This window comes from Mugil cephalus, chromosome 2 (assembly GCF_022458985.1).
Source record: "Mugil cephalus isolate CIBA_MC_2020 chromosome 2, CIBA_Mcephalus_1.1, whole genome shotgun sequence".
Taxonomy (NCBI): Eukaryota; Metazoa; Chordata; class Actinopteri; order Mugiliformes; family Mugilidae; genus Mugil; species Mugil cephalus.
Window position 1 is genome coordinate 6570450 of NC_061771.1, and position 24799 is coordinate 6595248.

The window sequence follows — 24799 nt, forward strand, 5'->3', positions numbered from 1 at the left end:
AGTGTGAGTGGAAGGTGTTAGAGCCAAACGAATGACTACATACATATATTTATTAACCGACATTCTTACCAGGTTTTAACTAATGATGCTGTATGTCAGTTATAGCTTCAAGATATAATTTAAGGTATTTGATTTCAGTATGTTTGAAGGCTTGTTTCAAACTTCAGCCAGTCCGGACATTTATGTCGTCTGCCTCAGCACGAGCCTCCAATATAGGCTCAAATTAGTCAAACACCCTATTAGCCACTGGCCTCTAACACCTTCACTTGCATGCTGGCCAACCTCCTTTAACACCTGTAACCAGTCACCTGTAATTACCCCACAATCCCTGTCAAACCACAGCAGGTCCGCCCACTATGTTTATGATCCCTTATATACACGGTATTTACATCATTTCCAGTTATAAGCTGTTGCCTCTAAGCCTTCAACATGCAAACTGGCTTTAAAAAAGGCAAACTACAGCTCCCAGCTTCCATCTGCTCTTGTAACCTCCACCCACAGCCTCCAACTGCCCATGCCTTTAAGGGTCCATGATTATGTACTTTTAAAACACTTCCACATGCATCTTATTTTTGTTTTTTAGTCAACAAATAACTGAAATTAACTATAAAGGAAAGAAGCCATGAATAATAAATAGTTTGCAGTGCCCTTTTCATAATTATCTTTGGAGAAAGTTCTTTAGTGTCCTCGGGAAACCAACTTTGTGTTGAAACTGTGTATTGTTTATTAATTTTATTGTGACAGTGCCTTGAACACAGGGAGTCGAGCCAGCATACTAAACTCTTTAGATGTAGTAATGGTTGAGTTGCATCTCTGAGTTGACAGCTTCCTACAGTAAAGGCAATAAGACCAGGCAATATTTAACAGAAAATGTGCACTGATGTATTAGCCACTTTGTGCAAATCACATTACAGACATTCAGGTTACGCTGCCATAAAACAGTGACTGTCATCATAAGAGCATCAAGGGAAATACCAGTGCTTTTTCACGTTTCCAACATTTACAGTACATGTTTAAAATCAGTTATACAGGCTTATTACATAAAATCCCTACAATGATCATATTTTCATTGTATAATCAGAACGCAAACTTGTACACAAAAGCTAAATTGTTGACAATATAGTTATGTTATAGCAAGAAGAAATGGTCACAATATAAATGTGATAGCTGCTTTGCAACTACATTTTAACTGGTCGAAGCGTCCTTGATCGAACTCACTGTTGCAAAGTAGTAGAATTTTCTCCTGTTTTGCTTTGCCTCAGAGTTTATATGTGTTTCAGCAGCTGCAGCAATCCAGCATTCAGTTTGGACTTGAAGCAAAACTTTTCAGTGTTATTATAAAAACAGTATACATTCACAGCAAAGAAGAACTAAACGGTTTCGTTTTAGTTGATGGAATTTAAAATGATCCTAAGTGCCTGAAGAAAAAGTAAGAAAACCCTTTGGAAAGATCTAAATTTCGGTGTAATTTTATTTATAAAATCCTCACTCCTGATGTCAGCCACAAAGCACTTTGAAATATCAAAACTGTATTTGGAAAAACTGCTGCGGACTAAAAAAAACTAAGAGCAGAAAGTGCAAAAGCACTACCGTTGTTTAAAGAGAATGGTGCACGTTAAAACACCATCAGAAGACGAAGCATGGAGGAGGAAGTATCATGAACTGGGGTGGCCTGGACAGTTCGCCAAATTGATCATCATGGCATCTTATGAAGTCAGGATGGCTGAGGTTGTTTAATATTTGCCAGAAGCTGCTGTACATGTTCTACCAGACTTTTGTCACTAGTGTCTTCTTCTACGTTGTGAAGTGCTTCGGAGGTAGCACTAAGACCTCACTAAGATACAAAGACACCTCTCGGCTGGACAAACTGATACATAAGGTGGGCTCTGTGGTAGGAGCAGAGCTGGAGTTCGTGACGTCAGGGGTGGAGGCAAAGCCCTTGAGCAAACTCCATCATGATCAGTGTCCACCATCATAGTCAGACAGAGAAGCTTGTTCAGTGACAGGCTGCTGTCCAAATTGTCCAAGTTGAGGAGGTCATACGAATCTGTGACGCCTCCCTGTCAGGAAGCAACTGCACTGCGGTCATTTCCTGAATAAAGTATCTATCTATCTATCTACCTATCTATCTATCTAGAATGTTCCTAAACTTTTTCCAAGTAATGTGCAAAGTTGTTCTCCAAATGCTATGCTTATTTGAGGTTAGTGCTGCTAAAGTACATAGGTTCAACCAGTTATCAGATCGAAACGATTCACTTACTTCTTCCACTGGGTATGTTTAATGACTATTTAGCAGTTAATAACAGCAACTACCCTATTTTCCAGATACTTCTGTTGCCGCTGTTTAAGATGCTGCTCTATATCTTGAACAAAATGATGATAATAAGTCAGTAGCCTTATTTATTCCAGAGTAACCTTGGAAAAACATGCAGAAAAACACCCACAAACTAGCTGACAAAACAGTCTGACCACAGGGTGTATATCAGCTGTTCAGCAGCTTTTAGTCATCTTACATTGGCTCCCTTGGCAGATGGGATTTGCTCAGTTGTCCAGAAAATGTCCATTTTTCTGACTGATTTCTGGTCCATATTGGCTGAAATATCTTTTTATGTAGCTGTGTCCAGTAACAAGGGTCAGTGTTGAAATTGAAAACTACAACAGGTAATTTCCACCAATATAAATATCAAAATTCTAGAAAACACACACACATTTATGACAAAATACATTACCGTTAAACTCTGCTTTTACATGCATCTCAAATAATTTTAGATATCGCAAATCCCAGACGTAATCAGCGCTGATAAAGTGCAAAACCACAGCCTCCGACTTACTGCAGAATTAGTATTGCAGTATTTAATGGCTTTTATGATATTAAAAATGTATTCTCGTTTAAAAAACTATCCATGAGTTGAGACCTTTCATTCACATTTTAAATCCACCTAAAAGTCCTCCGCAACCCTGCAAAAGCTCTGCTAAATACATGGTATTTATGAATACACATGACGAGATGTGCCAACGTGTCCAACAGCACTGACACTGAAATGGAGATAGATAGAGAGAAAAAGCTAAATCAGCGTCCTTTGGGCTTTCCAGCATAAAAATACAGAGGCTAAGCAAACTCTGTGGGCGTATGCAGGTAATTTACATAAACATCCTAAAGGCTTCATTTCTGAGCTGTGGCTTGAAGCCGAACAGGAAAAGATGGAATATGCAGTTTTATGAAGCAAGCATCATTGATGACGAACGGCACTGATTTAGAGCTGTAAGGGCAAAAATGGTTCAATGTCCACCACGTCACTACATTCAGATCATCATTTCAGTTCGCTCAAGTATCCTCCTCCAATATACATCCCTCTCCACTCTTTTCATTAAGTACAATTGAGATTGCATGTGCTGATTAAAGGAATGCACTCTAAGTAACGTTCCTTCACTGTCTCTTCAGTCCACTCTGATTTCATGTCCAGTCTGGCGATAAAAAGGCAAGAACATTGAAGCAGAAATGCTATTGGTTTTTAGAATGTGAAAGCCATACATGTGCGTCTGAAACAAATACACATTAAACATATCTATCTCACATTAAGTAGCTAAATTGAGTAACCCAATATGATATGTGTTGTTTCGATTATATCCTTCTTTGTAGGCAACAGGAAATTCTTCGTAATAACCTCTTTGTGTAACCTTGCGTCTCAATCCAAGTTACCACAACCGTCGTCCAGTGTAGTTGACCGGGGCCGTGGGCATCTACAAAGAGACAAAGAAGCAGTGAGAAATAACACAAGAAAGCTGTTCATTTAGCGCGGGTCTCTGCCGTACTTACCGTACCACCGTTCATGACCAAAGCCATCTCAGTAGGTTGGTAGACATGCCCTCTGAAGGCGATTCCAGGCCGCATGCTCCCATGGCTGCCGTGGTATGTTCCACTTCGGAGAGCTGATAGGCCAAAGGAGGTAAAACACACAAACACAAGTTACTTGTGTTATTCAGACTAACAAATTTGATAACGTCTACATTATATTAATTGCTTAATTTGGACCTCCACGTCCATTGTAAACCCATATAATAATAATATATTAGACCTCTTTTGCATATTTTTCTATTGCTTGTTCACACAATGTAACTTAGTAACTGCTGCTTATTGATGTTGAGTAAGTTCACTTCCCACAGATCAAGAAGTGAAATCCCCATTTATTTATGATAATAAATATGATATGACTAAAAATTAGAGCACTCCCACGATATTGACTGAGCTCATTCACATCAGTAATGCATTTGAAAATATTTGGTTCTTTTATTAAAGAAAGGTTGAGGGTAGTCTATTTGTGTGTTCATGTCATTTCAGACTCACAGGTTTGTGGCTGTGTAAACAATATGCTTGGCTTTCAAGTGGTATCATCAGCTGTATGTCATAAGGACACTGCTGCTAGGCAAATGTTGGCATCTAGAAACCAAGCCATTAGTTTAGCACACCACACAACCAGTAACTTATTATAGTAAATGCAAAGGTATTGGAAATATGGGAATATATATATCTCATCTCCTCTCATCTTCCCTACCGCTTAATCCTCACTAGGGTTGCAGGGGTTGCTGGAGCCTATCCCAGCTGTCATCTGGCGAGAGGCAGGGTACACCCTGGACAGGTCTCCAGCCTATCGAAGGGCTAACACAGAGATAAACAACCATTCAAACGCCCATCTAGGGTCAATTTAGAGTCACCAATCAGCCTAACGAGCATGTCTTTGGAGGTGGGAGGAGTACTCAGAGAAAACCCATGCGGACGCAGGGAGAACATGCAAACTCCACCCAGAAAGGCCCGAGCTGGACTGGAATATATATATATATATATGTGCTTCAGGCAAGTCGAGTCCAGAAGCACTGGTCACCTTCACTTTTATTTTCTAGCTCAGTTAAATGAATTCAAAACTATTTTCTATTTTTTGTTCTCAGCTGTGGTAACAACACAGTTTGAATTTGCTATTATTCTGGTTTGTGCATAACAACAACGGCCAAAGCTTATATGCATCGTTATATTGTGAGCCATCTGCCGTTCCAAAATGGGAGACCCAACCTAGAAACAAAGTGAAAATAATTAATACTAATGGGCACAGCATAAACTCAGTCATTACATTATCCAGGAGGTTGAGTTTCACATGAACTGATAACTTCAGTTAAGAATAATTTAACTTCAGCCAGATTGAGTATTGAAATTTTATAAGTTGTGGCTTCACCTGTAGTTGTGGTGCACAGTGTTTCTTGTTATATGTTTGTTTGTTTTTTTTGTTATAGAGTGCAGTAATTCATTTTTATGTTGTTTGACACAGAGTAGCCTACCTCCACATTTATGACAAAGTCCATTCATGTACACACTTTGAAACAAGGCTTACACCACATCATCCGTGAAGCCAAGTTACAGAATCCCGTGCAGTGTTTCAAGTCCAAAATAAATCCTCTTGTGTCTTGCTTACACTGTATTACATGTGTGACCTCTCCAACCATACTATTGTCAGCTGTACAATGGCCAACAAATACCTTCAGCATCATGATGTCTGTATGTTTCCTCTCTGCCTCTGCGTTCGGTCTTTGTTTATCCTGGAGCTTTAGCTCCTCATCTGTGCATCTGGCTTCAAATACAAATGGAGAGCATTCAAAGGAAAATGAGTCATATTTCTCCCTGCAGAAAAGTCTGTTTGATAATAATGTATTTCAAGAGGTTTAATTGGATCTTGGATTTACAGTAGCTAAAAGAAAGCCACAATCTTTGGCTGTATGGTAATAATCCTGTCATTTAATTTAATTAATTTACTAATTTATTTTTAATTTAATGTTATAATAATGTAGATTACTTTGTTATTTGTTGTATTTATTGTATTAAAGTTAAGCGAATTAAATATAATTTAGTTAATTTGTGATGTCAAAATACTGCTGTTGGAGTTTACTGTAAATGACATGAACACAGATGACCAGAACAAAAAGGCACTGAGAAGGAAGCTTTGATCCTGGAATTTAAAAAAATCCAGACTATGCAAAAAACTATTACTTTTGTTGCTTTCTTGCACTTGTGACACTGAATGCAGAAATGACATTCACTATTTTTAAGAGGAATCAATGCATTTTTGTTGTCAGTTGCTTAGCAACAGCGTTCTCATAACTTACTGTAAAACATATTTACTGCCAAACATATTTTAAGGAAACTCAGCCTAACACCTTGAAAATGGGATCTAGTGAGTTCCAGCTGACAGCAGCATTAGACTAGGGCTGAAACTGATTTATTTGACGTCACTGTTATATTAGCATGCACTGAGACATACACATTACATACGCCTACTTGCACTGTGCTCCTCCAGTGAAAAGCCTTGGTTTTCTGGGAAGGGTCGGTGAGTGTGTGCAGGGAGCTCATCGCCAAAATGTGGAGGAGGAGACGTGTGACTGGTATCAAAGAAATCTTGCGTGTTGGACTGTGGAGGATTCCGGAGACATAGATGCGCCTCTGGTATAGCATGGAGCAGCAGCAGGATCCAGCCCTGAATGACCAAGGCCACGGCGAGCGCAGGCTCATCCAACACTTTTCCGTCCTTCTTTCCTCCTCCTCCTCCTCCTCCCCTTTCTCTATTCCCCTTTCCCCTCAGCGCTTGGCTGCCATAAAGATAAAAGCCCAGCCAGGCCACCCATAGCAATGCTGATGCCAGACTGGACAGAAAGAGCCAGACGGCATTACACTTCCATCTCCGCTTTTCACTTTCGCCTTCTCTATCTTCTTCATTACTACCTCCTTCTGCTGCCAACTCTCCTCCACATAGAATCACCCCCAGAGACAGACCCATGGCTATGAGGAGCAGCCCCAAAGTGTAGCTGCATGTCAGAGCGAAGTCTAAAGGCGGATATTCGCAGGCTGGATGACCCTCTCTGACTACAGTCAGCAAGACCCACTCAGCAGAGATTATCCCCTGAACCAAAGCCAAGGCCAGACCAAGTGCTGCCAGGGTGCTGCCCGTCGGGCTCATCTTTCCAGCCACCAGCCTCCTGAGCCTCACCCCTTGCACTAGCAAGCTGGAGAAGCAGAGAGCGAAAAGAGGTCCCCAGAAGGCCCTGCGAACCACACAGAGCGCCTGGTTTTTCCCCACAAGGAAAGCCAAAGAGATGGTAAAAAGCCCAAGGAGAGTGCCCAAAAGCAGGAGCAGAGGCCCCAGTCCGGAGCGCCTGGCAGGGTCGGAAATGGAGTGCAGCTTGACTATCAGCAACACAGCGAGGACCAGCGAGGTGAGGCCACCGCTGCAGGCCACAGCCTCCAGAACAACTCCCCAGGCTGACTCCAGGTCACACAGCACTCTGTAGGGAGGGTCCACGTCCACGCTGCATCCCCGAGGAGGAGGAGAGGGGTGGGAGGTGCCATAGCCGACAAGTGTCAGGAGGCAGATGACGATAGGGCTGACGGCCATCTTAGAGACAAAGACAAAAATAATGTAGCAGTGAGGAGAGAACGAGAAATGGTTAATGAAAAGAGAGTAAGAAAGGTAAAGGTATGAAAAAAGGTACAAGACAAGCGAGACGGTGGTGGAAGGTCCAAAAGAAGGCGAGTGTAGTAAATTTCTGTATATTGGTCCCTACTTCATTGTCACACGGTAGAACCAGCAGTAAATATCTCTTAGGATCCAATAAACCTGTTGTGTGAGAGGTTTCTCATCCCTCAGACACACACAAACCCACAGTCACACACCCACCGCACAGAATAGAACTGCTTTTAGCACTGGGCAATAGTTTCCATGGAAACGGGAAACAGCGTGGGCTGACTATATTGCATACTGGGCTTTTGAGAAGTCAAGTTCAATACCCAAATCACAGAAAAACAAGCATTCACACACAAACACACAAACATGCACAAGCACAAGCACACACATGACGTGTTTGTACTTATTTGTGAGAGCTGTAACTGGCACAAACCGTTAGACAAAACCCAACACTAAGATGAATCTAATATTAATACAAAAAAAAAATGAACCGTTAGACAATGTCTAAGCCCTTTAAGATACACAGCAATTTAAGCACATCCAAAATAAATACAGCAACAAAACAATTTCACCCTTAACATCAAACTCACCTCAGATAAAGTTCTTTGACTTCTTGATTACTGAAAGCGCTGAAGTATCATAATTTCCCGTATGTCATTTTCAGCATCTCTTCAGTCAACAAAGTGTTTTTGTAATCCCAGTCAGTGTGATCCTCGAGGCAGCAAAAACAAAGCGGTTTCCATTTTGTCGTTGACAATGTCGCTGTATGAGCTCAGCGCTCCCACTGTTTTAAAGTGCAAAATCACACACTTCGAAAGAGCAATAACGTCCTGCCGATGCAGTGACTTGTCCAGCTGCTCCAAGAAGAATCCACAATTATGATGCATGCCTTGATTCTTCACACACCCACACAGTCAAATATATCTTCTGTCCCTTTCACTCTTCTCTCTCTCACTCTCTGCCTCGCTCTTGCTCCCTCTGTCCTCCTCTTTCTGTTAATTCTGTCTGCATGTCTGTGTTTCTCTCTCCCTGCTTCACGCTGAATCTGCGGAGGTGTCAGCAGAGACGCAATCCCAGCTTACTTCTGTTCACCCACACAGGGGGAGTATGATTTGCTGATGCACCTGTCTAACTAGGAAGAAGATAGGAAATAAGTACAGTATATAAAAATGACTGTTCATAGACAGCCCAGCATTAGTCACTAGTTGCACTTCTCAGTGTTACTTCCTGCCTTCAGGCTCCCACGTCTTCGTCCTACCATTTATACAATCTTCCCTCACACCCATGGCTGTGGGAGATACTGTATATTTGATCAACAGATTACTGCAAAACAGTTTCTTCAGCTGTGAGAAGTTTGTTGATGGTGTGCGTAGCAGCGTGCGAGGATTGGATTTGGAATGAGGAGGCCAGCTGGCCCATCTAAACACAGGTGAGCCGTATGGCCATGTGACCAGCCTTGTAGAGAGTGTTACGTAATACATTTGAAGACATGATTCACTCTCCCTTTAGAGAGGAGTTATCTCCTCCCCTCAATGTGGCGCTGGAGAGGGATGCAGCATGAGGAAGACCACGACAGGGAGCGAGCACTGTACCAGGTAATCGAGTCAGTTTGGATCAGCCTGTGAGAGATTGCTGCTGACAGACGCTAGTGAGCTCAGAGGCTGGTGGCTGCTGAACGTAGGCTAAAGATGGTTGGTGATGCACGAACCACAAACAGATACATGCAAAGGACTGCACGCCTGCACCCTGCTGTCCTCGAATGCGTGCGCCCTAAGCCTAGCTGTGAATGGGTTTTCTCCCACTTCACTAAAAGTCCATTCAGCTCAGAGGCCGAGCTGATAAAACAACCAACTGAACTAACGTAAACTCAAATTCTTTGTCCAAATGTAATTGACCACTCGCATGTCTGACCAGTAAACATCTAATTCAGCTAATCTGAATCTGTCCGGAGGGTAAAAAAAATCTGCCTTCCAGCACGTCTACAACACAATGCTTATTTCATATTTACTGTACAGGCAATGAAGTGTTATCAGTTTTGTCATTTAATTCTCAGTAAGAAATGAACTACTTTAAAATGTAATGTCCCTTCTATGGCTGTTTGTTGACAACACAATGAATTGAATAATCTGTGAGACAGACACCCACACAGGATTGTTCTGTGGTATATTAAAAGACCTGTATCTCAAAGTACACCTCTGAACTGCCCTTGAAGAGCACCTGAATATCTGCTAGCTTCTCACAGATACCACTGTTTCATGTCCCTATGTGACACAGTTGCTAATGCAGCTCGATAGAACATTCAGTACGAGGACCAGCGTTTGACAGTGTTCGTATCTGTGAGCTGTTGCATTCTGTGCTGGAGTACAGTGGAAAAAAAGAAGACAGTGGTGGAAGATAACAGGACAGAGAAGTGCTGACTGACTCAGGGCATTAGTCCTAATCTGGGTAATCCAGTGGTTACTATGGTCACAGTCCAGTAGGACCTTGTTAAGTATGGCCCATCCCGTAATCCCAGGTTTATCTCACTTAGCAACCATCCACATGCAGCCTCATACAAGGCACAATAATTTGACAAAGACAAAAATTTGTTGTGTAACATTTAGTCATATTGGCCAAACTATGATGGACATTTCTTTGCACAGTTAGAAGAAATATATTTGAAGCAATTAAAAAAAACAAAAACAAAAGAAACTCTTTTTGCTATGCTGTGACCTGCTCATTTAGGCCACAACAAAGAAGGGAGGACCACAGTGAAAGATCAATTTCAAACAATAATTTTACAAACATAACAAATGATTACAGGACCCATAAAGAAGTATGTCGTGTGAAGTCAATAATCAGAAGTTTGTTTCACCAAAACTTAAAACAATCTGTGTTTTTTGTGTTAGTTTGGGAGGGCTTAGCCCTGTTAGCTCATTTACACCATTCGTAGGGTATGGTACGATACAGTAAGATGTCTGGTAATGATGTTTCTTTGTGAGCAACAACAACTGATTAGTCAATTCATTCATTCAGTGTTAATATAGTATGCAAAGACGAGAGACATGTGTATGCAATTTTCTGATTCAAATTGTTCTTGAAAGATCAGAAAATTTCAGCAAAAGTTTTTAAATACAGTATATACCATTTCCTGCATCCTCTCTTTCGAAAAGACTGCCCAGCCAGGTCAGTCCATATGTGAGGGAAATCCAAAACATTACACTACAACTCTGAGAGCGCCATTACACTAGAAAAATGAGTGCATTTAAAAAGTATGATAACGAAGAAGACCATGTGAATCGGAATGGAATCAGTCAGGAAAGCAGTAGCGATATCCAGCAGGGGTTGAATGAGGGGTTGATGATTTTTTAGAGTCAACTTGGTGAAAGTCGACTAGTTTATTTAACTTTACAGTCACATAGCTATAAGTCAAACATATAAGTAACTAAAATGACACAACTAACCGTATGTACACCGCGGCTGACTATGTATTTATAAACTGATGAGGCAGGTGTGAGAGGGGACTGGAACTAAGAGGGAGGTCTGAGGACATCTGGTGGTCGGATGAAGTGTGACAGGAGGCGAAAGTGAAATCTTCACAACACAGCAATGAGATGGGAACTGATTGATTACACATTTACACATTCATATATCACTCCGTGGTACAGGCAGCGACCTGGTTATTATGGTAAAATAAGGCTTCAACTGTTAACAGATGAAGAGATTAGCAATTAAATATTGATTCATTATTATTTGCAAAGATAATAGTTCATAAAAGTAGGATTCTTGTGCTTAATAATGTAAAACCCAAAATGAAAAAACAACTCCTTTGACAGTTTTTGTCATCAAATTTGGATTTTGTTCATTTAAAAATATTTTTTATGTTTTATTTTCTATTTATTTGTCAAATAGCTGAAATGTAAGTAAAGAAATGAAAATAATCACAGTCTTATCAACATTAAGTCAATATGATAAATTTAGATGCCAAAAACAATGAAAGTTCTCTTTTAAACTATTATGAAAAACATTTTATGATTTGATTTAATTATGGACAGCAAAACCCTCATTATTGCTTAAACCCATCACTGGAATATATCAGTATCATTAATGTCAAGAATAAAATTAATGATAATTTAGTTTTCAACATTTTTACATTTTCATCATTTTACAATGTCATAGAAGATTATAAATCAGAAGATAAAGAAAAAGAAAGAGGCTCTTGTGTGTGTGCGAGCAAAGCATACAAGTGAGAAACGGATGATTTAGTATTTAGTCATGGTTCACTTTTACACCTTTTGTCATAATGTTAGCAGAGATTATACTCCAGGGCTGCTTCACATGCGTTTGTGGATGTGGATGACGTTGTTACAGTTGGGGCAGGAATGCTCCACATCTTTGCAAGCATCCACGAAGAAGGGGATCACACAGCAAGGCCAACACCTGGTGTGAAGGATCAGAAGTCAAATCATAATTCTTTCCATGAGCATCAATTGTACACAATAAATTATTATAACCTGACTGAATGAGCAGCAGTAAGTGACATGAAGAGCTGTTTTAGCCACTTTGAGTTAATTCAAAGACAATGGTGCATAATGAATTTAGGGACTGAATTACATACCAAGTTATGATTTGGTATGTGTTGTTTCCTTCATGAAATGACATGACATGGCAAAAATGAAGATGTTTCCTTGAACCATCACCTTACCGTGGTGGAGGAGTTAAGTGCCCTAATGACCCTAGGGGCTATGCTGTCTGGGGCATTTTTCCCCTGGTACGGGCTCCCAAGGCAGACTGGTTTTAGCCCAATGGTTCTAAAGACCCTGAATTGCAAATACAATACGGCAAAGTATTCATGTACCCAACCCAGGGGGTTACTGAGGTTGTAGGTCGATGATTCACTTTATAGTCGCATCATCTGACCTACAACCGTATGTTCTGGACACTCGGGTGAAGAGAAAAGCAGATCACCACCTGGTGCTGAGTTGGATCAGATGGCAGGGGTGGATTCTGCACAGACCTGGTAGTCCCCAATGAGTAGTGAGAGTCTGCTAGCAAGGCCTGGTGGAAGAACCTGTCAAGATGGTCTTCAACTCCCACCTGTGGCAGAGCTCCAACCTTCAGGGGCAGTGGGGGACATTGAATCTGAATGGGCCATGTTGTACTCCACCAGGCTGCAAGATTACTAGTGCTGGTAGCCAGCGTCACCTACCACTGTACTGTCCAACCGTACGTCTCATAATGCTGAATCCGTGCTTTCTTAACATGGACAACTTAACGCTGTTTCCATTGTGATTTGTGTTGCATCCATGTTTTCTAATTTTGGATGACAAATATTTAAAATTCACAATTCCTTGTTGGGGCCATGCTGTATTGCTTTCAGAAAGCAGGCACAGAAAGCCAAAAAGCCGATGTGACCACAGTCTCTTAACTTCCAACTTTTCCCCAAAGACATTGAGGAAAATGGATTAGAAATCAAGTAATCCACCTCGTTCATGCTAATAGTGGTTTAATAATAGTACTTTACAGCATGTTGTAAGAAATGATAGTGTAGCCTGGATAAAAAAAAATATATATATATATATTACCAAAGCGTTTTCTGTTTAAAGCCACTAAAGGTCTAATAACTTTTAGACGATGAAATTCACCAACAAATAGTTGACGTGCAGCCTCGTTCTCTCCGTTGACATGGGATGTTTGGTGACTTTAACTAAGTTTAACAGATGCCTTTTCAGATGAGTATGCATTAGTACTTTAGTTGTATTTCAGGAATGCTTTACATTATTCTGCATGTGACTCTACTAGACCAACTGTCCCCCATTCCCCTTTTAAAAAAATTTCACAGGACACAAGGCCACAAACAATGGCTTGGTTTTCCTGTTAGCGCCCTTGGTAATATGTAATATTTCTGTACAAGTTAATGACGAACTTCTAGCTGATTTCTCTATGTATATCTGTGTGATGTTTTGTTGTGATTGTTTATATGTTGTGGGTTTTACTCACCCGATTATGCCTAAACTGCCGCAGATGAGCCAAGTGAACAAACCATTTTTGTGCTCGGTTCTGGTCACGACATGGCATTGGCAGTGAGGACACATCATCTGTCCAGGAACATCTGAAGGCGGTTTCTGCACCACCAAGGTTTGGGCCACTGTGTGCACAATGAAACCTTTGCTTACCAACTGTTTACCAAACCACTGAAGTTCTATCATGTTCGTGCTTTACTGCATTTTGCTGCAAGTTATTTTAACTTATGAGAGACAACAGAAGAAAGACACTCACCTGGCTGGACGATATGAGTTTGGTAAGTATGCTCTTGAACTGCAGCTACGAAAAATAGACATTTAATGGGAAAAGTTCAGAACATGAGCTGACCAAAAAGTCCTACTGCATGAACTAACGTAAGTAAATAAAATGACACAATCTGACAGTCCCTGATCCCCACCAGTCTTGACAAGATGGACACCAGGCTGGACACCAGGCTGGTAAACAGGCTGGTAAACAGGTTGGGCGGCAGCCTGGACACCCGGCTGGAAACCAGGCTGAGCAGCAGGCTGAGCGGCGGGCTGAGCAGCGGGCTGAGCGGCAGCCTGTAAACCAGGCTCGGCAGCAGACAGTGCCACACTGCTGTCCAGAGGGGGGCCAGGGTATGCTGGAGGCTCTAGACCCTTTTCCATTATATTTGCCTAAACCAACAGGAGAACAAAATAATAACAAGGGAAGTAAAACATCTTGTAATACGAAAATGTTTCAAACTTTTTTGTTGTTGTTATTTTTTAACTTATTTGATTAGGACAATGCACGTTAATCAACATGTCTTAAAATACACACAGTACACCATGAAAAAAAGAAAAACTTGTAAGAATCTTATACAAAAAAATAAGCCCACACACAAGAAAAATGAAGAAGTTTTCCATGAGAGCAGGTTTGACGTGTTTTCAACCACTGTTTAAGGGTCTTTTTAAAGGTGATGTAATTGTCACAGTTTCTTAACGTGAGCTGGCAGTGTGTCTTAACACTGCAACACTGCAACACTGATGGACGCCACCAGTTTGCAAAATTTAGTCCTTCGACATTGTCCATCACAGTCTCCTCTAGTCAGTGGTCTGGTGTTTACTCTGGAAGATTTTTTTTATGAAGCCCTGGCTAATCCGTTCAAAACCTTAAAGATGAGACAGACATCCAAAAGCAACTGGTAGCTATCAAATTTCAAGATTTTGTACTTATTAATAATTTTACAATAATGATAATGTATAGTTTTTTTTTGTCAAGAGTTTTAAGTGTTCTCTTGAAGAGAGACTTGATTGGTTTTAGGGTATTCTCTGATGTATGTGCCCATGTTAATAGAAATAGTTATAATTCCTCAGACTGGAAGTCAGGTGACCGAAAGAGTGAACTTAGGTTCAAACTAAAAACTCACCTGTACAGAATGCAAGTAACCAGGTTTGGCTGCATTTTTTAAGTGGCACTTGGCAAAAGGGTAACTACTCTCTTCATATTGTTTTCAGCAAAGGAGGTGGTGCCTATTGTGTCTGTGTGCCATGTAGTTTGCAAGTAAAGTTTAAAACCAAATCTGAAGGAGTAAACACGAGTGAGTGATGGAAAAACTACAGACCATGCATAGCATAACAAATGCAAATACAACATCAATAAATGAAAGTTGTTTGCAACACTGAAACCCACACTAGGACTTTTCATTTGTCCACGTAAGAAACAAATACTGTTAACAATGAACCAGCATGCAACTGAAACTGGATTACCGTAAGAGGATGCATGTTTTTTCATGGCAGACATCCAAAGGAATGCTAAAACCGGTTATAGTTAACGTACACATAATCAATTGTTGCGTCAAAGAAAAAAATGGACTAAAAAATATATTTTCTTTCGTTCTTGAAACTACTGTTTCAAGTACTGTCAAGCTACTGTGTCAAGAACAGAAGGCCAAAAGTGAACTTTCACACTGAATCGCAATGTTAACCCTAAAAAATGATTATTGTTCTTATTTAGTTTCGTTTGTAGAATGTTTTTTTTTTTTTTTTTCCATCATTCTGTCAAACGCATTTGCATGTGTTTTCTTAGGCAGCACGCATCTATCCCTCTTTGTCAGTATACAAATAATGGCGGCGGCTTACTTAGAAGAAAAGATCAAACCAACATGTTGGAGGAGCATGAAATCTTGTTCAACCTGTCTGTGAATCCAAATGAACCGAAACTAAAAAATCTAACAGTATCAGAAGAAAATAAAACATGGAAGTCATTCTGAAGACTGGTGACTGAGATCTCATAATAAAAGTTCTGACACGCCTAAACAACCTAATATGTATTTCATTTTCATGTGCCAAGAACCGCTGAGCTTTACCATAGTTGAAAATCTACATACTAGTATTCCAATTAAAAAACAACAACAACAACAACAACAACAAAACTCTTACGGGTATAGAGAGCAAACTCTAACCTGACATCATATTATTAAAATTAAGCATTATTTTGTAGTTCTGACAAATAGAGTGGAGCCTCGTCTTTGGTCTTTTGTGGTTACCTCTGATGAAAGCAATATATTATAATACAACATTTTTGAAGCAGGAAAACAGCACATTATTTATATTTGTCTAACATGAGAAACAACATAAGGTAAGATTTCTTCACACCTGAGGACACTCTAATACCGCTTACCTTGTCAGGAGGTCAGTAGTGTGTGACTGCCTCTTCTTTCCAAATTGCGTTGCCAGTAAGGGGGTGGAGCTAATAGTTCAATGCAAGTTTCAAATTTCATACTGTACAAATGCCACCTTAAGTATACCTTACTTTTATTATTTATACAAGCGGGAAACTCACCAAAGTGACCAACATGCGTACAGCAATAATATAAAATAAAATAAGAAGCGAGACACATATTCATATATGTGAATGAGACTCTTGGAGATGGACTGTCTTCTGGCTGTGGTTCACAATCAACAAGTTAGTTTGCTTTTAATTTGCTTTAAATCCTGCCAGGTTGTTTCATCTATCACCACAGATGTTGTGTCTTGTCTTTTTCTAGAAGGTCCTGCAGGTGGTGTCGCATGTAATGCTAATAAATAACCACTTGGTAGAAGCAGTCGACCAGGAATGAGGACGGAGAGATGTGCAGGAGGAAGGATTGTAAACTGATTGTGAAATACGAGACTTGAGTATTTTCATTTCATGCTACGTAGACTGTACTGCAGAGTACTACAGATTTCCCATATGAAAGACCTAAAGCTCTAGAATACTGAGCACTATATGATGCTCAGACAAAAATAACTCGCCTACAAATCTGCCCAATAACTGAGGACTCAATTAGTTGGCACAGAGCATTTAAAGACAGGGCCTGTGCCGATGAGCTGGGGGGGCCCTTTCAGCACAATTAGGAGGTCCTCCTGCAGTGGAAGCCATCCTGCATTGTCCCCACAAAGTCACACTTGAATAGGCTTCTAAAACGTATTCATGGATATTCATGTCAAATGATTTCACTTGTATACTGTAGATTTTTATTTATTTATTTTTTTCTGAGAAGTGATGAAGCCAGGACACACTGTTTTACATTAAATTTCCACTGCAGGGAAAGGAAAACGGCTTCTTAAAGGCCAAAGCTGAGATGCTGAAAACAAAATTATTAAGTCAGAAATGAATCTTAATAGATATTATCAAGAGTCATTAAAAACAATGTCATAAACTTGGATGCGAGAATTTTATGCTGTACTGGAATGTTTCGGTGACCCCCTGATCTTACCTGAGTATTACAAAGAAGAAACAGATCAGAAACACAATAATCTCTTTTGTGCTATGTGGCATCTTTTTCTCACTCACTTGTGCATCAGTCTCGTTCTTTCAACAAGGGAAGGGGTTATATAAGTGCAGAACAATAACAATGCACATATTTATGAATAAATGTTAAATGTAATAGGGCCTATACCCTGGGTGCCCATATTTGTTTTTCAATGCTCAAAATCTGCGCTCATGCTCTCGTTATGTACAATTTATTGGTGCACTTCCACTCCTCACCAGAGAATACCACTGTGATACATTGATCGTCGGTGGCGCTGTTGAGCTCCTACAGGCTCAAACCCAGGGAGGTGAAGAAAACCAGCAGCCAGAAACACAAACTAAAATTCAGTTGGGAAAATGATAATATTATGATGTATGACTGAACTCTGTATGATTAATGTGGGCATGTTACTTTGCCTATTGCACTAAATGTCTTTGTATTTGAAGATGTAGGCCCAAGGCCTAGTAATAATCCATGTCTGTCTTCAAATATTTTGGAGTGCTTCAATTATTTTTCTTATTTAAAGAAGCCAATTCAATTCAGTTCAGTTCAGTTCAGTTCAGTTTTATTTATATAGCGCCAATAACAATACAAATTGTCTCAAGACGCTTTAGAAAAACCAGCCTACAACCTCCAGAGCAAACCTGAGGGCGACAGTGTCAAGGAAAAACTCCCTTTTAACAGGAAGAAACCTTGAGCAGAACCCAGCTCATATGGAGGGACCCATCTGCTGAAGGTCAGCCGGTTAGAAACAGAGAAGATAGAGAGAAAAGAAGAGCAGGAGAAACAGATAAACAAACATCTGTCATAGATACATATATTGAGTTGAAGGAAACACAGAATCTAACAATATAGCACATAGCTGATGATCTTTTGTGACAGTTTGTGAGTATAACAGGAATCATAGCCAGGTTGGTGAATTGTTCATCTGGTAGGAGTGGACAACTGGAGGAGGACATGAAGACTGGGATGGTTGATGAGACCACAACAGCAGATGTAGCTTAGAACTCCACAGGTCAGATATTCAGCACTCCAGACCAGAGACCCCACAAGGAGATGGAGGGGGAGGGGAAGGGAGAGAGTGAGACACAGTGGTTAGTAATAGAAAATAAATTATAAGAGATTAGAGGACAGGAGCCAGAGAAGAGAGAGTAGAAGACATATCCTCAGTGCATCTCCCCTCTGCAGCCTAGGCCTATATGGTTAAGTCCAGCCCTAACTATAAGCTTTGTCGAAAAGAAAAGTCTTAAGCCTGACCTTAAAAACAGAGATGGCGTCTGCCTCCTGAACCCAAACTGGGAGCTGGTTCCACAGGAGAGAGATTTCAAGCCTTCCTCCCCGCACTCCATTGAGCCTGAACCCCAACCCCCAGATATGCAATGAGGAACTTTTTCCTCCACTGCTCACAGTGCAAAACACCCAAATCGGACCTAACCTCTCTGAAGGGTCGAGAGGATGGGGAGGCAGGTGTCAGGTGGTGCCAATTTGCTCCAGCTTTTCCTTTTACCTGGACCGAGTGGGAAGTCACCTCCACCACTTCAAAGGGTCCAGACCACCTGGGTTCAGCCCACTTTTGTTTGTGAACTTTAACACACACCTAGTCTCCCACCTGTACTGCTGGAGTCTTGAAGGAGCCTGCCTCTGGAGTCACCTTTTGCACCTGGCGATGCAAGTCTGTAGTCAACCCGTCAGCACCGTCATAGAGTCGTCGTATTCTTTGTCCCACACCTCAAATGTGGGGAGGTGGCTAGCCTCTTTAGACGGCCCTGGCATAGGTCTCCCTGTTAACAACTCATGAGGTGTGAGATAAGTGTTTCCATTCGGAGAGGCTCTCATGGACATAAAGGCCAAAGGGAGTGCATCTAACCATGTCAGGTTTGTCCCTGAGCATATCTCAGGATATCTCAGCATATCTCTTGGCTATCTTCCTCTTTAATGTTTGGTTTGCTCTTTCCACTAAGCCCTGAAATGCTGGATGGTAAACTGACCCGAACTTGTGCGATATCCCTACCTGTGTCTCTACTTCAGCTGGGTGTTTGCTGCTGAAATGTGTCCCACTGTCTTGTCTGACCTCATGGTTCGTGGTACCCCGTATCTTGGATCTAATCTAATTTTTGACCACTTAATGATCTGCATAGAGTGTAGCAAAGCTGTTCAGTGTTTTCTGTCTATATGTACGTGGGGCGCGTTTAATGTTATAACTGTGTTTTTTTTTATTATTTTTTTTAATCTTATTTTCATTATTATAGCACAATATAATATAGTGTATCAGGAATAGCTTAGCTGTTTCTGTCTCTTATGTAGTTTTATATGTGATGCGGGAATGCGTTCTGAAAAAAGAGAAAAATGGCTGGGTTGAGACTTGTGTGTGTGTCTGCTTGTCTAGTCTCCTACTGTACAGATACACTCCTCTGGTTGCCTCATGTCCAGAGCAGCCTCTGCTTTCGTAGATGTTCAACTTCAGCCTGTACACAGAAAAAAAAGGAACTCCTACATGTGCGCTCAATTCCACGTTGATTGGGATGTACAAACGAAAAGTTGGATCCAGGCGCATGCACACTTTGATACATGAGGCCCCTGGTGAATACAACCTAAGAGGGAGGTCTGAGGACATCTGGTGGACGGATGAAGTGTGACAGGAGGCAAAAGTGAAATCAACACAACAATGAGACACATTTATTCATATATCACTCCATGGTACAGGCAGTGAGCTGGTTATTATGGTAAAAGAAGAACTTCAGCTGTTAACAGATGAGATGGAATCAAAAGATTAACAATTACATGATGATTCATTCTTATTTGTAATGACAATATTTTATGAAAGTAGGATTGTAATTTTATGAAGAAATAAAGTCATAATTTAATTTAGTTATAGACAGCAAACCCCACATTGTTGCTTAGATTCATCACTGGAACATATCAATATCATTAATGTCAAGAAAAAGGAAAGGAAAATAAAGAGGCTCTTGTGTATGTGCAAGCTAAGCATCTAAGTCAGAATTGGATGATATTCATAGAAAAACAGGTCTCCCATATTTAGTCATGGTTCAGTTTTAGTCAAAGGTTACACCTTTTGTCATGATGTTAGCAGAGATTATACTGCAGGGCTGCTTCATCTGCGTTTGTGGATGTGGATGACGTTGTTACAGTTGGGGCAGGAATGCTCCACATCTTTGCAAGCATCCACGAAGAAAGGGATCACACAGCAAGGCCAACACCTGGTGTGAAGGATCAGAAGTCAAATCATAATTCATCGCATGAGCATCAATGTGTACACTGTAAATTATTACAACCTCACTGAATTACCATCAAAAAAGTTAAGTTATTGAGTTGAATTTACACTGTAGTGAAGAGCTGTTTTAATCACTTTGAGTTGATTCAAAGAATGGTGCATAATGAATTTAGGGACTGAATTACATACCAAGTTATGTTTTGTTATGCATTGTTTCCGTCATGAAAACAATAAAATAAAATAAATAAATAATTTAAAAAGTTTTTGTTATGTACAGTTTTTGTTCACATTGCAAAAATTGAAATGACAGCAACTAATCAGTTCATTCATTCATTCATTCAACGAAAAATCTATAATACTTAATATAGTATGCAAAGACGAAAGACAAATGTTTGTGCTATTCTCTGAATGGGTTTAAGAAAAGTATTTTCTATTCACTTGCTCTTCACTTGAAAGATCCAATATCGATTCATAAAATCACTTATATACTTTTTTTTAAAATATATTTGCCATTTCCTGCATCAAAATTAGACTGACAGCAAAATTAGACTGAGTGCATTTAAAAAGTATGACAGTGAAGAAGACACTATGAATCAGGATAGAATCAATTCAGGAAATCAGTAGCAATACTAATCTAATCTGTAATATTTTCATACAAGTTAATGAGGAAGTTCTATCTGATTTCTGTTTGTCTGCCTGTAAATGTCTGTGTGAGGTTTTGCTGTGGGCCTGAGTTTGGTTGTGTGGTTGTTTATATGTTGTGGGTTTTACTCACATCAACAATCCTAGAGTGAGACAGATGAGCCAAGTGAACAAACCATTTTTGTGCTCGGTTCTGGTCACGACATTGCATTGGCAGTGAGGACACATCATCTGTCCAGGAACATCTGACGGCTGCTGCTGCACCACCAAGGTGTTGCTCACTGTGTGCACAATAAAACCTTTATAACTGCTTACCAAACCACATTTGGTAAAAAATAAATAATAATAATAATAAAAAAAGTAGTTCTATCATTTTCACATTCATAAGTTATTTTAACTCATGAGAGACAATAGAAGAAAGATACTCACCAGGCTGGATGATATGAGTTTTGTAAGTAGGCTCTTGAACTGCACCTAAGAAAAACATAATATATGATAACATGGGAAAAGTTCAATACATGAGCTGACCAAAAGCTGCTACTACTTGAACTAACGTAAGTAAGTAAGTAAGTAAGTAAGTAAGTAAAATGACACAATTTGACAGTCTCCCACCAGTCTTGACAGGCTGGACACCAGGCTGGAAACCAGGCTGAGCAGCAGGCTGAGCAGCAGGCTGAGCAGCAGACTGGACACCAGACTGGAAACCAGGCTGAGCAGAAGGCTGGACGGCGGTCTGGACACTAGGCTGGGCAGCGGGCTGGAAACCAGGCTGAGCAGAAGGCTGGACGGCGGTCTGGACACTAGGCTGGGCAGCGGGCTGGAAACCAGGCTGAGCAGAAGGCTGGACGGCGGTCTGGACACTAGGCTGGGCAGCGGGCTGGGCAGCGGGCTGTAAACTAGGCTGGGTGATGGACGGTGCCACACTGCTGTCCAGAGGGGGGCCGGGGTATTCTGGAGGTTCTGATCCCTTTTCCATTATTTTTGTCTAAACCAGCAGGAGAACAAAATAATAAGGGAAGTTAAACGTCTTGCTATACAAAAATGGTTCAAACTTTTTTTGCGATTCCTCTGACTGGAAGTGTACTTAGGTTCAAACTGAATCCTGGTATCTCCTCAGCACATCTTATTCTCTCATAAAAATAACAGCTTGTTTATCCAGTTTATCCAGATAATTTTCCTTTATATACACGAAAGGGTGCCCCTTTGCTACGACACCACCAGAATACAAGCAAGCAGGTTTGGTTGCATTATTTTAGCGGCATTAGCAAAAGTGAAACTACTCTCTTGTTTTCTCAACACAAACGTTTTAAAAATAGCAGTTACCACAGATTGTGTTGTAGATAAACATGTCTATAGATTTACAAGCAGAACTCAAATATGGTGTTCATATGTATGTTTTTTTTTTATTTGTGAATGAATGCATTTTTGATATGATGGTTTCCATTTGTAACGATGGTCCCTTATGAGTTTCTTAAAGTTGCCTCTGATGCTGAAAACATTTCAGCAAGAAAGATGGTGCCTATTGTGTCTAAGGAGTACACATGAGTAAATGATGGAAAAACAGCAGACCATGCATCACTGAAACTGGATTACTGTAAGAGAATGCATGTTTCATTCATGCTAGACGCCCAGGGGAATGCTAAAACTGGTTATAGTTACATGCACATAATGAATAAAAGATCGTTGTGTCCAAGAAATATTTATGTAAAATTTTCAAAAATGTACTTGTTATCTTTTCTTGAATCTTTTAACCACATTTTAATCTTGAAATAAGTACAGCAGACTAAATATTCATGTCACTAAAAAAATTGAACCAGTTTGTTTTCTTTCATTCTTGAAGCTAGAGTTCCAAGAACAGAAGGCCAAACGTGAACTTTCACAATGAATCGCAATTTAACACTAAACAACTATTTTATTGTTCTTATTTTGTTTTGTGTATATGCAGAGTGCTTTGTTTTCTTAGGCAGGTTTTCTTACGCACCTATCCATCTTTCTCAGTATACAATTAATGGCGGCAGCTTACTGAGAAGGAAAAAAATCAAACAAATATGTTGCAGGAGCATGAAATCTTGTTCAGCCTGTCTGTGAATCCAAATGAACCAAAACTAAAAGGTCTAACAGTGCCACAATAAAATAAAACTTCTCATAATAAAAGTCATAACGTGTCAACTAAACTTAATAGGTATTTCTTATGTGCCAAGAACCGCTGAGCTTTACTGTAGTGGTTTCGCTTCAACACAATGGAAAATTTACATAATATTTCGATTAAAAAAATATGACTTTAGAGAGCAAACTCTAACCTGACATCGTATTATTAAAATTAAGCATTATTTTGTAGTTCTAACAAATAGAGTGGAACTTTGCCTTTGGTCTTTTGTGGTTACCTCTAATGAAAGCAATATATTATAACAGTTATTAAGCGGTAATAACTTATAATAAAGTATAAAATTCAACAACATTTTCAAAGCAGGAAAACAGCACATTTCTATTTGTCTAACACCCGAGGACACTCTAATACCGCTTACCTTGTCGGGAGTTCAGTAGTGTGTGACTGTTTCTCCTTTCCAAATTGTGTTGCCAGTAAGGGGGTGGAGCTGATAATTAATCTCATCTCATCTTCCGTACCGCGTACCCCCGGGATCCTGGACAGGTCGCCAGCCTATCGCAGGGCATACAACCGTTCGCACTCACACTCACACCTAGGGTCAATTTAGAGTCACCAATTAGCCTAACGAGCATGTCTTTGGAGGCGGGAGGAAGTACGGAGAGAGTACTCGGAGAGAACCCACGCGAACACAGGGAGAACATGCAAACTCCACCCAGAAAGGCCCGAGCTGGACTCGAACTTGGACATTCTCGCTAGTAGGCATTACCACCGAGCCACTGTGCCACCACACTGATAATGCAGTGAGTTTCAAATTCCATACTAAATAAAACAACAATAAATTAAAATAACATAAGAAGCAAGACAGCTTGAGAAGAATATTGATTTATTTCACCAAAGAAAACTATAACTGTGATCTTAAAAATATATGTTTATATCATATATGTGAATGAGACTCTTGGAGATGGACTGTCTTCTGGCTGTGGTTCACAATCAACAAGTTAGTTTGCTTTTAATTTGCTTTAAATCCTGCCAGGTTGTTTCATCTATCACCACAGACGTTGTGTCTTGTCTGTTTCTAGAAGGTCCTGCAGGTGGTGTCGCATGTAATGCTAATAAATAACCACTTGGTAGAAGCAGTCGACCAGGAATGAGGACGGAGAGATGTGCAGGAGGAAGGATTGTAAACTGATTGTGAAATATGAGACTTGAGTATTTTCATTTCATGCTACGTTAGACTGTACTGCAGAGTACTACAGATTTCCCATATGAAAGACCTAAAGCTCTAGAATACTGAGCACTATATGATGCTCAGACAAAAATAACTCGCCTACAAATCTGCCCAATAACTGAGGACTCAATCAGCTGGCACAGAGCATTTAAAGACAGGGCCTGTGAGCCCTTTCAGCACAATTAGGAGGTCCTCCTGCAGTGGAAGTCATCCTGCATTGTCCCCACAAAGTCACACTTGAATAGGCTTCTAAAACATATTCATGGATATTCATGTCAAATGATTTCACTTGTATACTGTACATTTTTATTTATTTATTTTTTTC

The 24799-nt window shown here is 40.2% G+C and overlaps 2 protein-coding genes across 6 annotated transcripts; both read right to left on the minus strand.

Moving 5' to 3' along the window:
* Positions 1–859: 859 nt before the first annotated feature.
* On the minus strand, positions 860–8845 carry gprc5bb (G protein-coupled receptor, class C, group 5, member Bb). 3 transcript variants are annotated; one of them, XM_047579648.1, is made up of 4 exons: positions 8093–8845; positions 6317–7433; positions 3818–3930; positions 860–3741 (listed from the first exon to the last, which is right to left on the minus strand). In XM_047579648.1, the coding sequence occupies exons 2-4, from the start codon at positions 7431–7433 to the stop codon at positions 3697–3699; spliced, it is 1275 nt and encodes a 424-aa protein (XP_047435604.1). In that variant the 5' UTR covers positions 8093–8845; the 3' UTR covers positions 860–3696. The 3 variants fall into 3 exon arrangements, with proteins under 3 accessions (XP_047435604.1, XP_047435606.1, XP_047435605.1); XM_047579650.1 differs by having other exon boundaries at positions 6323–7433; positions 8093–8838; XM_047579649.1 differs by lacking the exon at positions 8093–8845 and adding an exon at positions 7603–7707.
* Positions 8846–10086: 1241 nt separating this feature from the next.
* LOC125004698 (lipopolysaccharide-induced tumor necrosis factor-alpha factor homolog) lies at positions 10087–23815 on the minus strand. Of its 3 annotated transcripts, XM_047579531.1 has the most exons (6): positions 23665–23813; positions 21767–22124; positions 13924–13962; positions 13761–13805; positions 13482–13629; positions 10087–11921 (listed from the first exon to the last, which is right to left on the minus strand). In XM_047579531.1, the coding sequence occupies exons 2-6, from the start codon at positions 22113–22115 to the stop codon at positions 11816–11818; spliced, it is 687 nt and encodes a 228-aa protein (XP_047435487.1). In that variant the 5' UTR covers positions 22116–22124; positions 23665–23813; the 3' UTR covers positions 10087–11815. The 3 variants fall into 3 exon arrangements, with proteins under 3 accessions (XP_047435487.1, XP_047435490.1, XP_047435488.1); XM_047579534.1 differs by lacking the exons at positions 21767–22124; positions 23665–23813 and adding an exon at positions 16152–16183 and having other exon boundaries at positions 10141–11921; positions 13924–14164; XM_047579532.1 differs by lacking the exons at positions 10087–11921; positions 13482–13629; positions 13761–13805; positions 13924–13962 and adding exons at positions 19915–20483; positions 21273–21420; positions 21569–21613 and having other exon boundaries at positions 21752–22124; positions 23665–23815.
* Positions 23816–24799: the final 984 nt, after the last annotated feature.

Bases quoted from the DNA above. Each gene is read 5' to 3' on its own strand.
- gprc5bb (XM_047579648.1), bottom strand. From the start codon at position 7,433: ATGGCCGTCAGCCCTATCGTCATCTGCCTCCTGACACTTGTCGGCTAT. The intron at 3,931-6,316 runs GTATGTAATGTG...TTGGCCTATCAG, and splicing joins GGAGCACAGTGCAAGTAGGC to CTCTCCGAAGTGGAACATAC. The intron at 3,742-3,817 runs GTAAGTACGGCA...GTCTCTTTGTAG, and splicing joins TGGTCATGAACGGTGGTACG to ATGCCCACGGCCCCGGTCAA.
- LOC125004698 (XM_047579531.1), bottom strand. From the start codon at position 22,115: ATGGAAAAGGGATCAGAACCTCCAGAATACCCCGGCCCCCCTCTGGAC. The intron at 13,806-13,923 runs GTGGGGATCAGG...TATTTTTCGTAG, and splicing joins TGTCCATCTTGTCAAGACTG to CTGCAGTTCAAGAGCATACT. The intron at 13,630-13,760 runs GTGAGTGTCTTT...TTGTGCACACAG, and splicing joins AACTCATATCGTCCAGCCAG to TGGCCCAAACCTTGGTGGTG.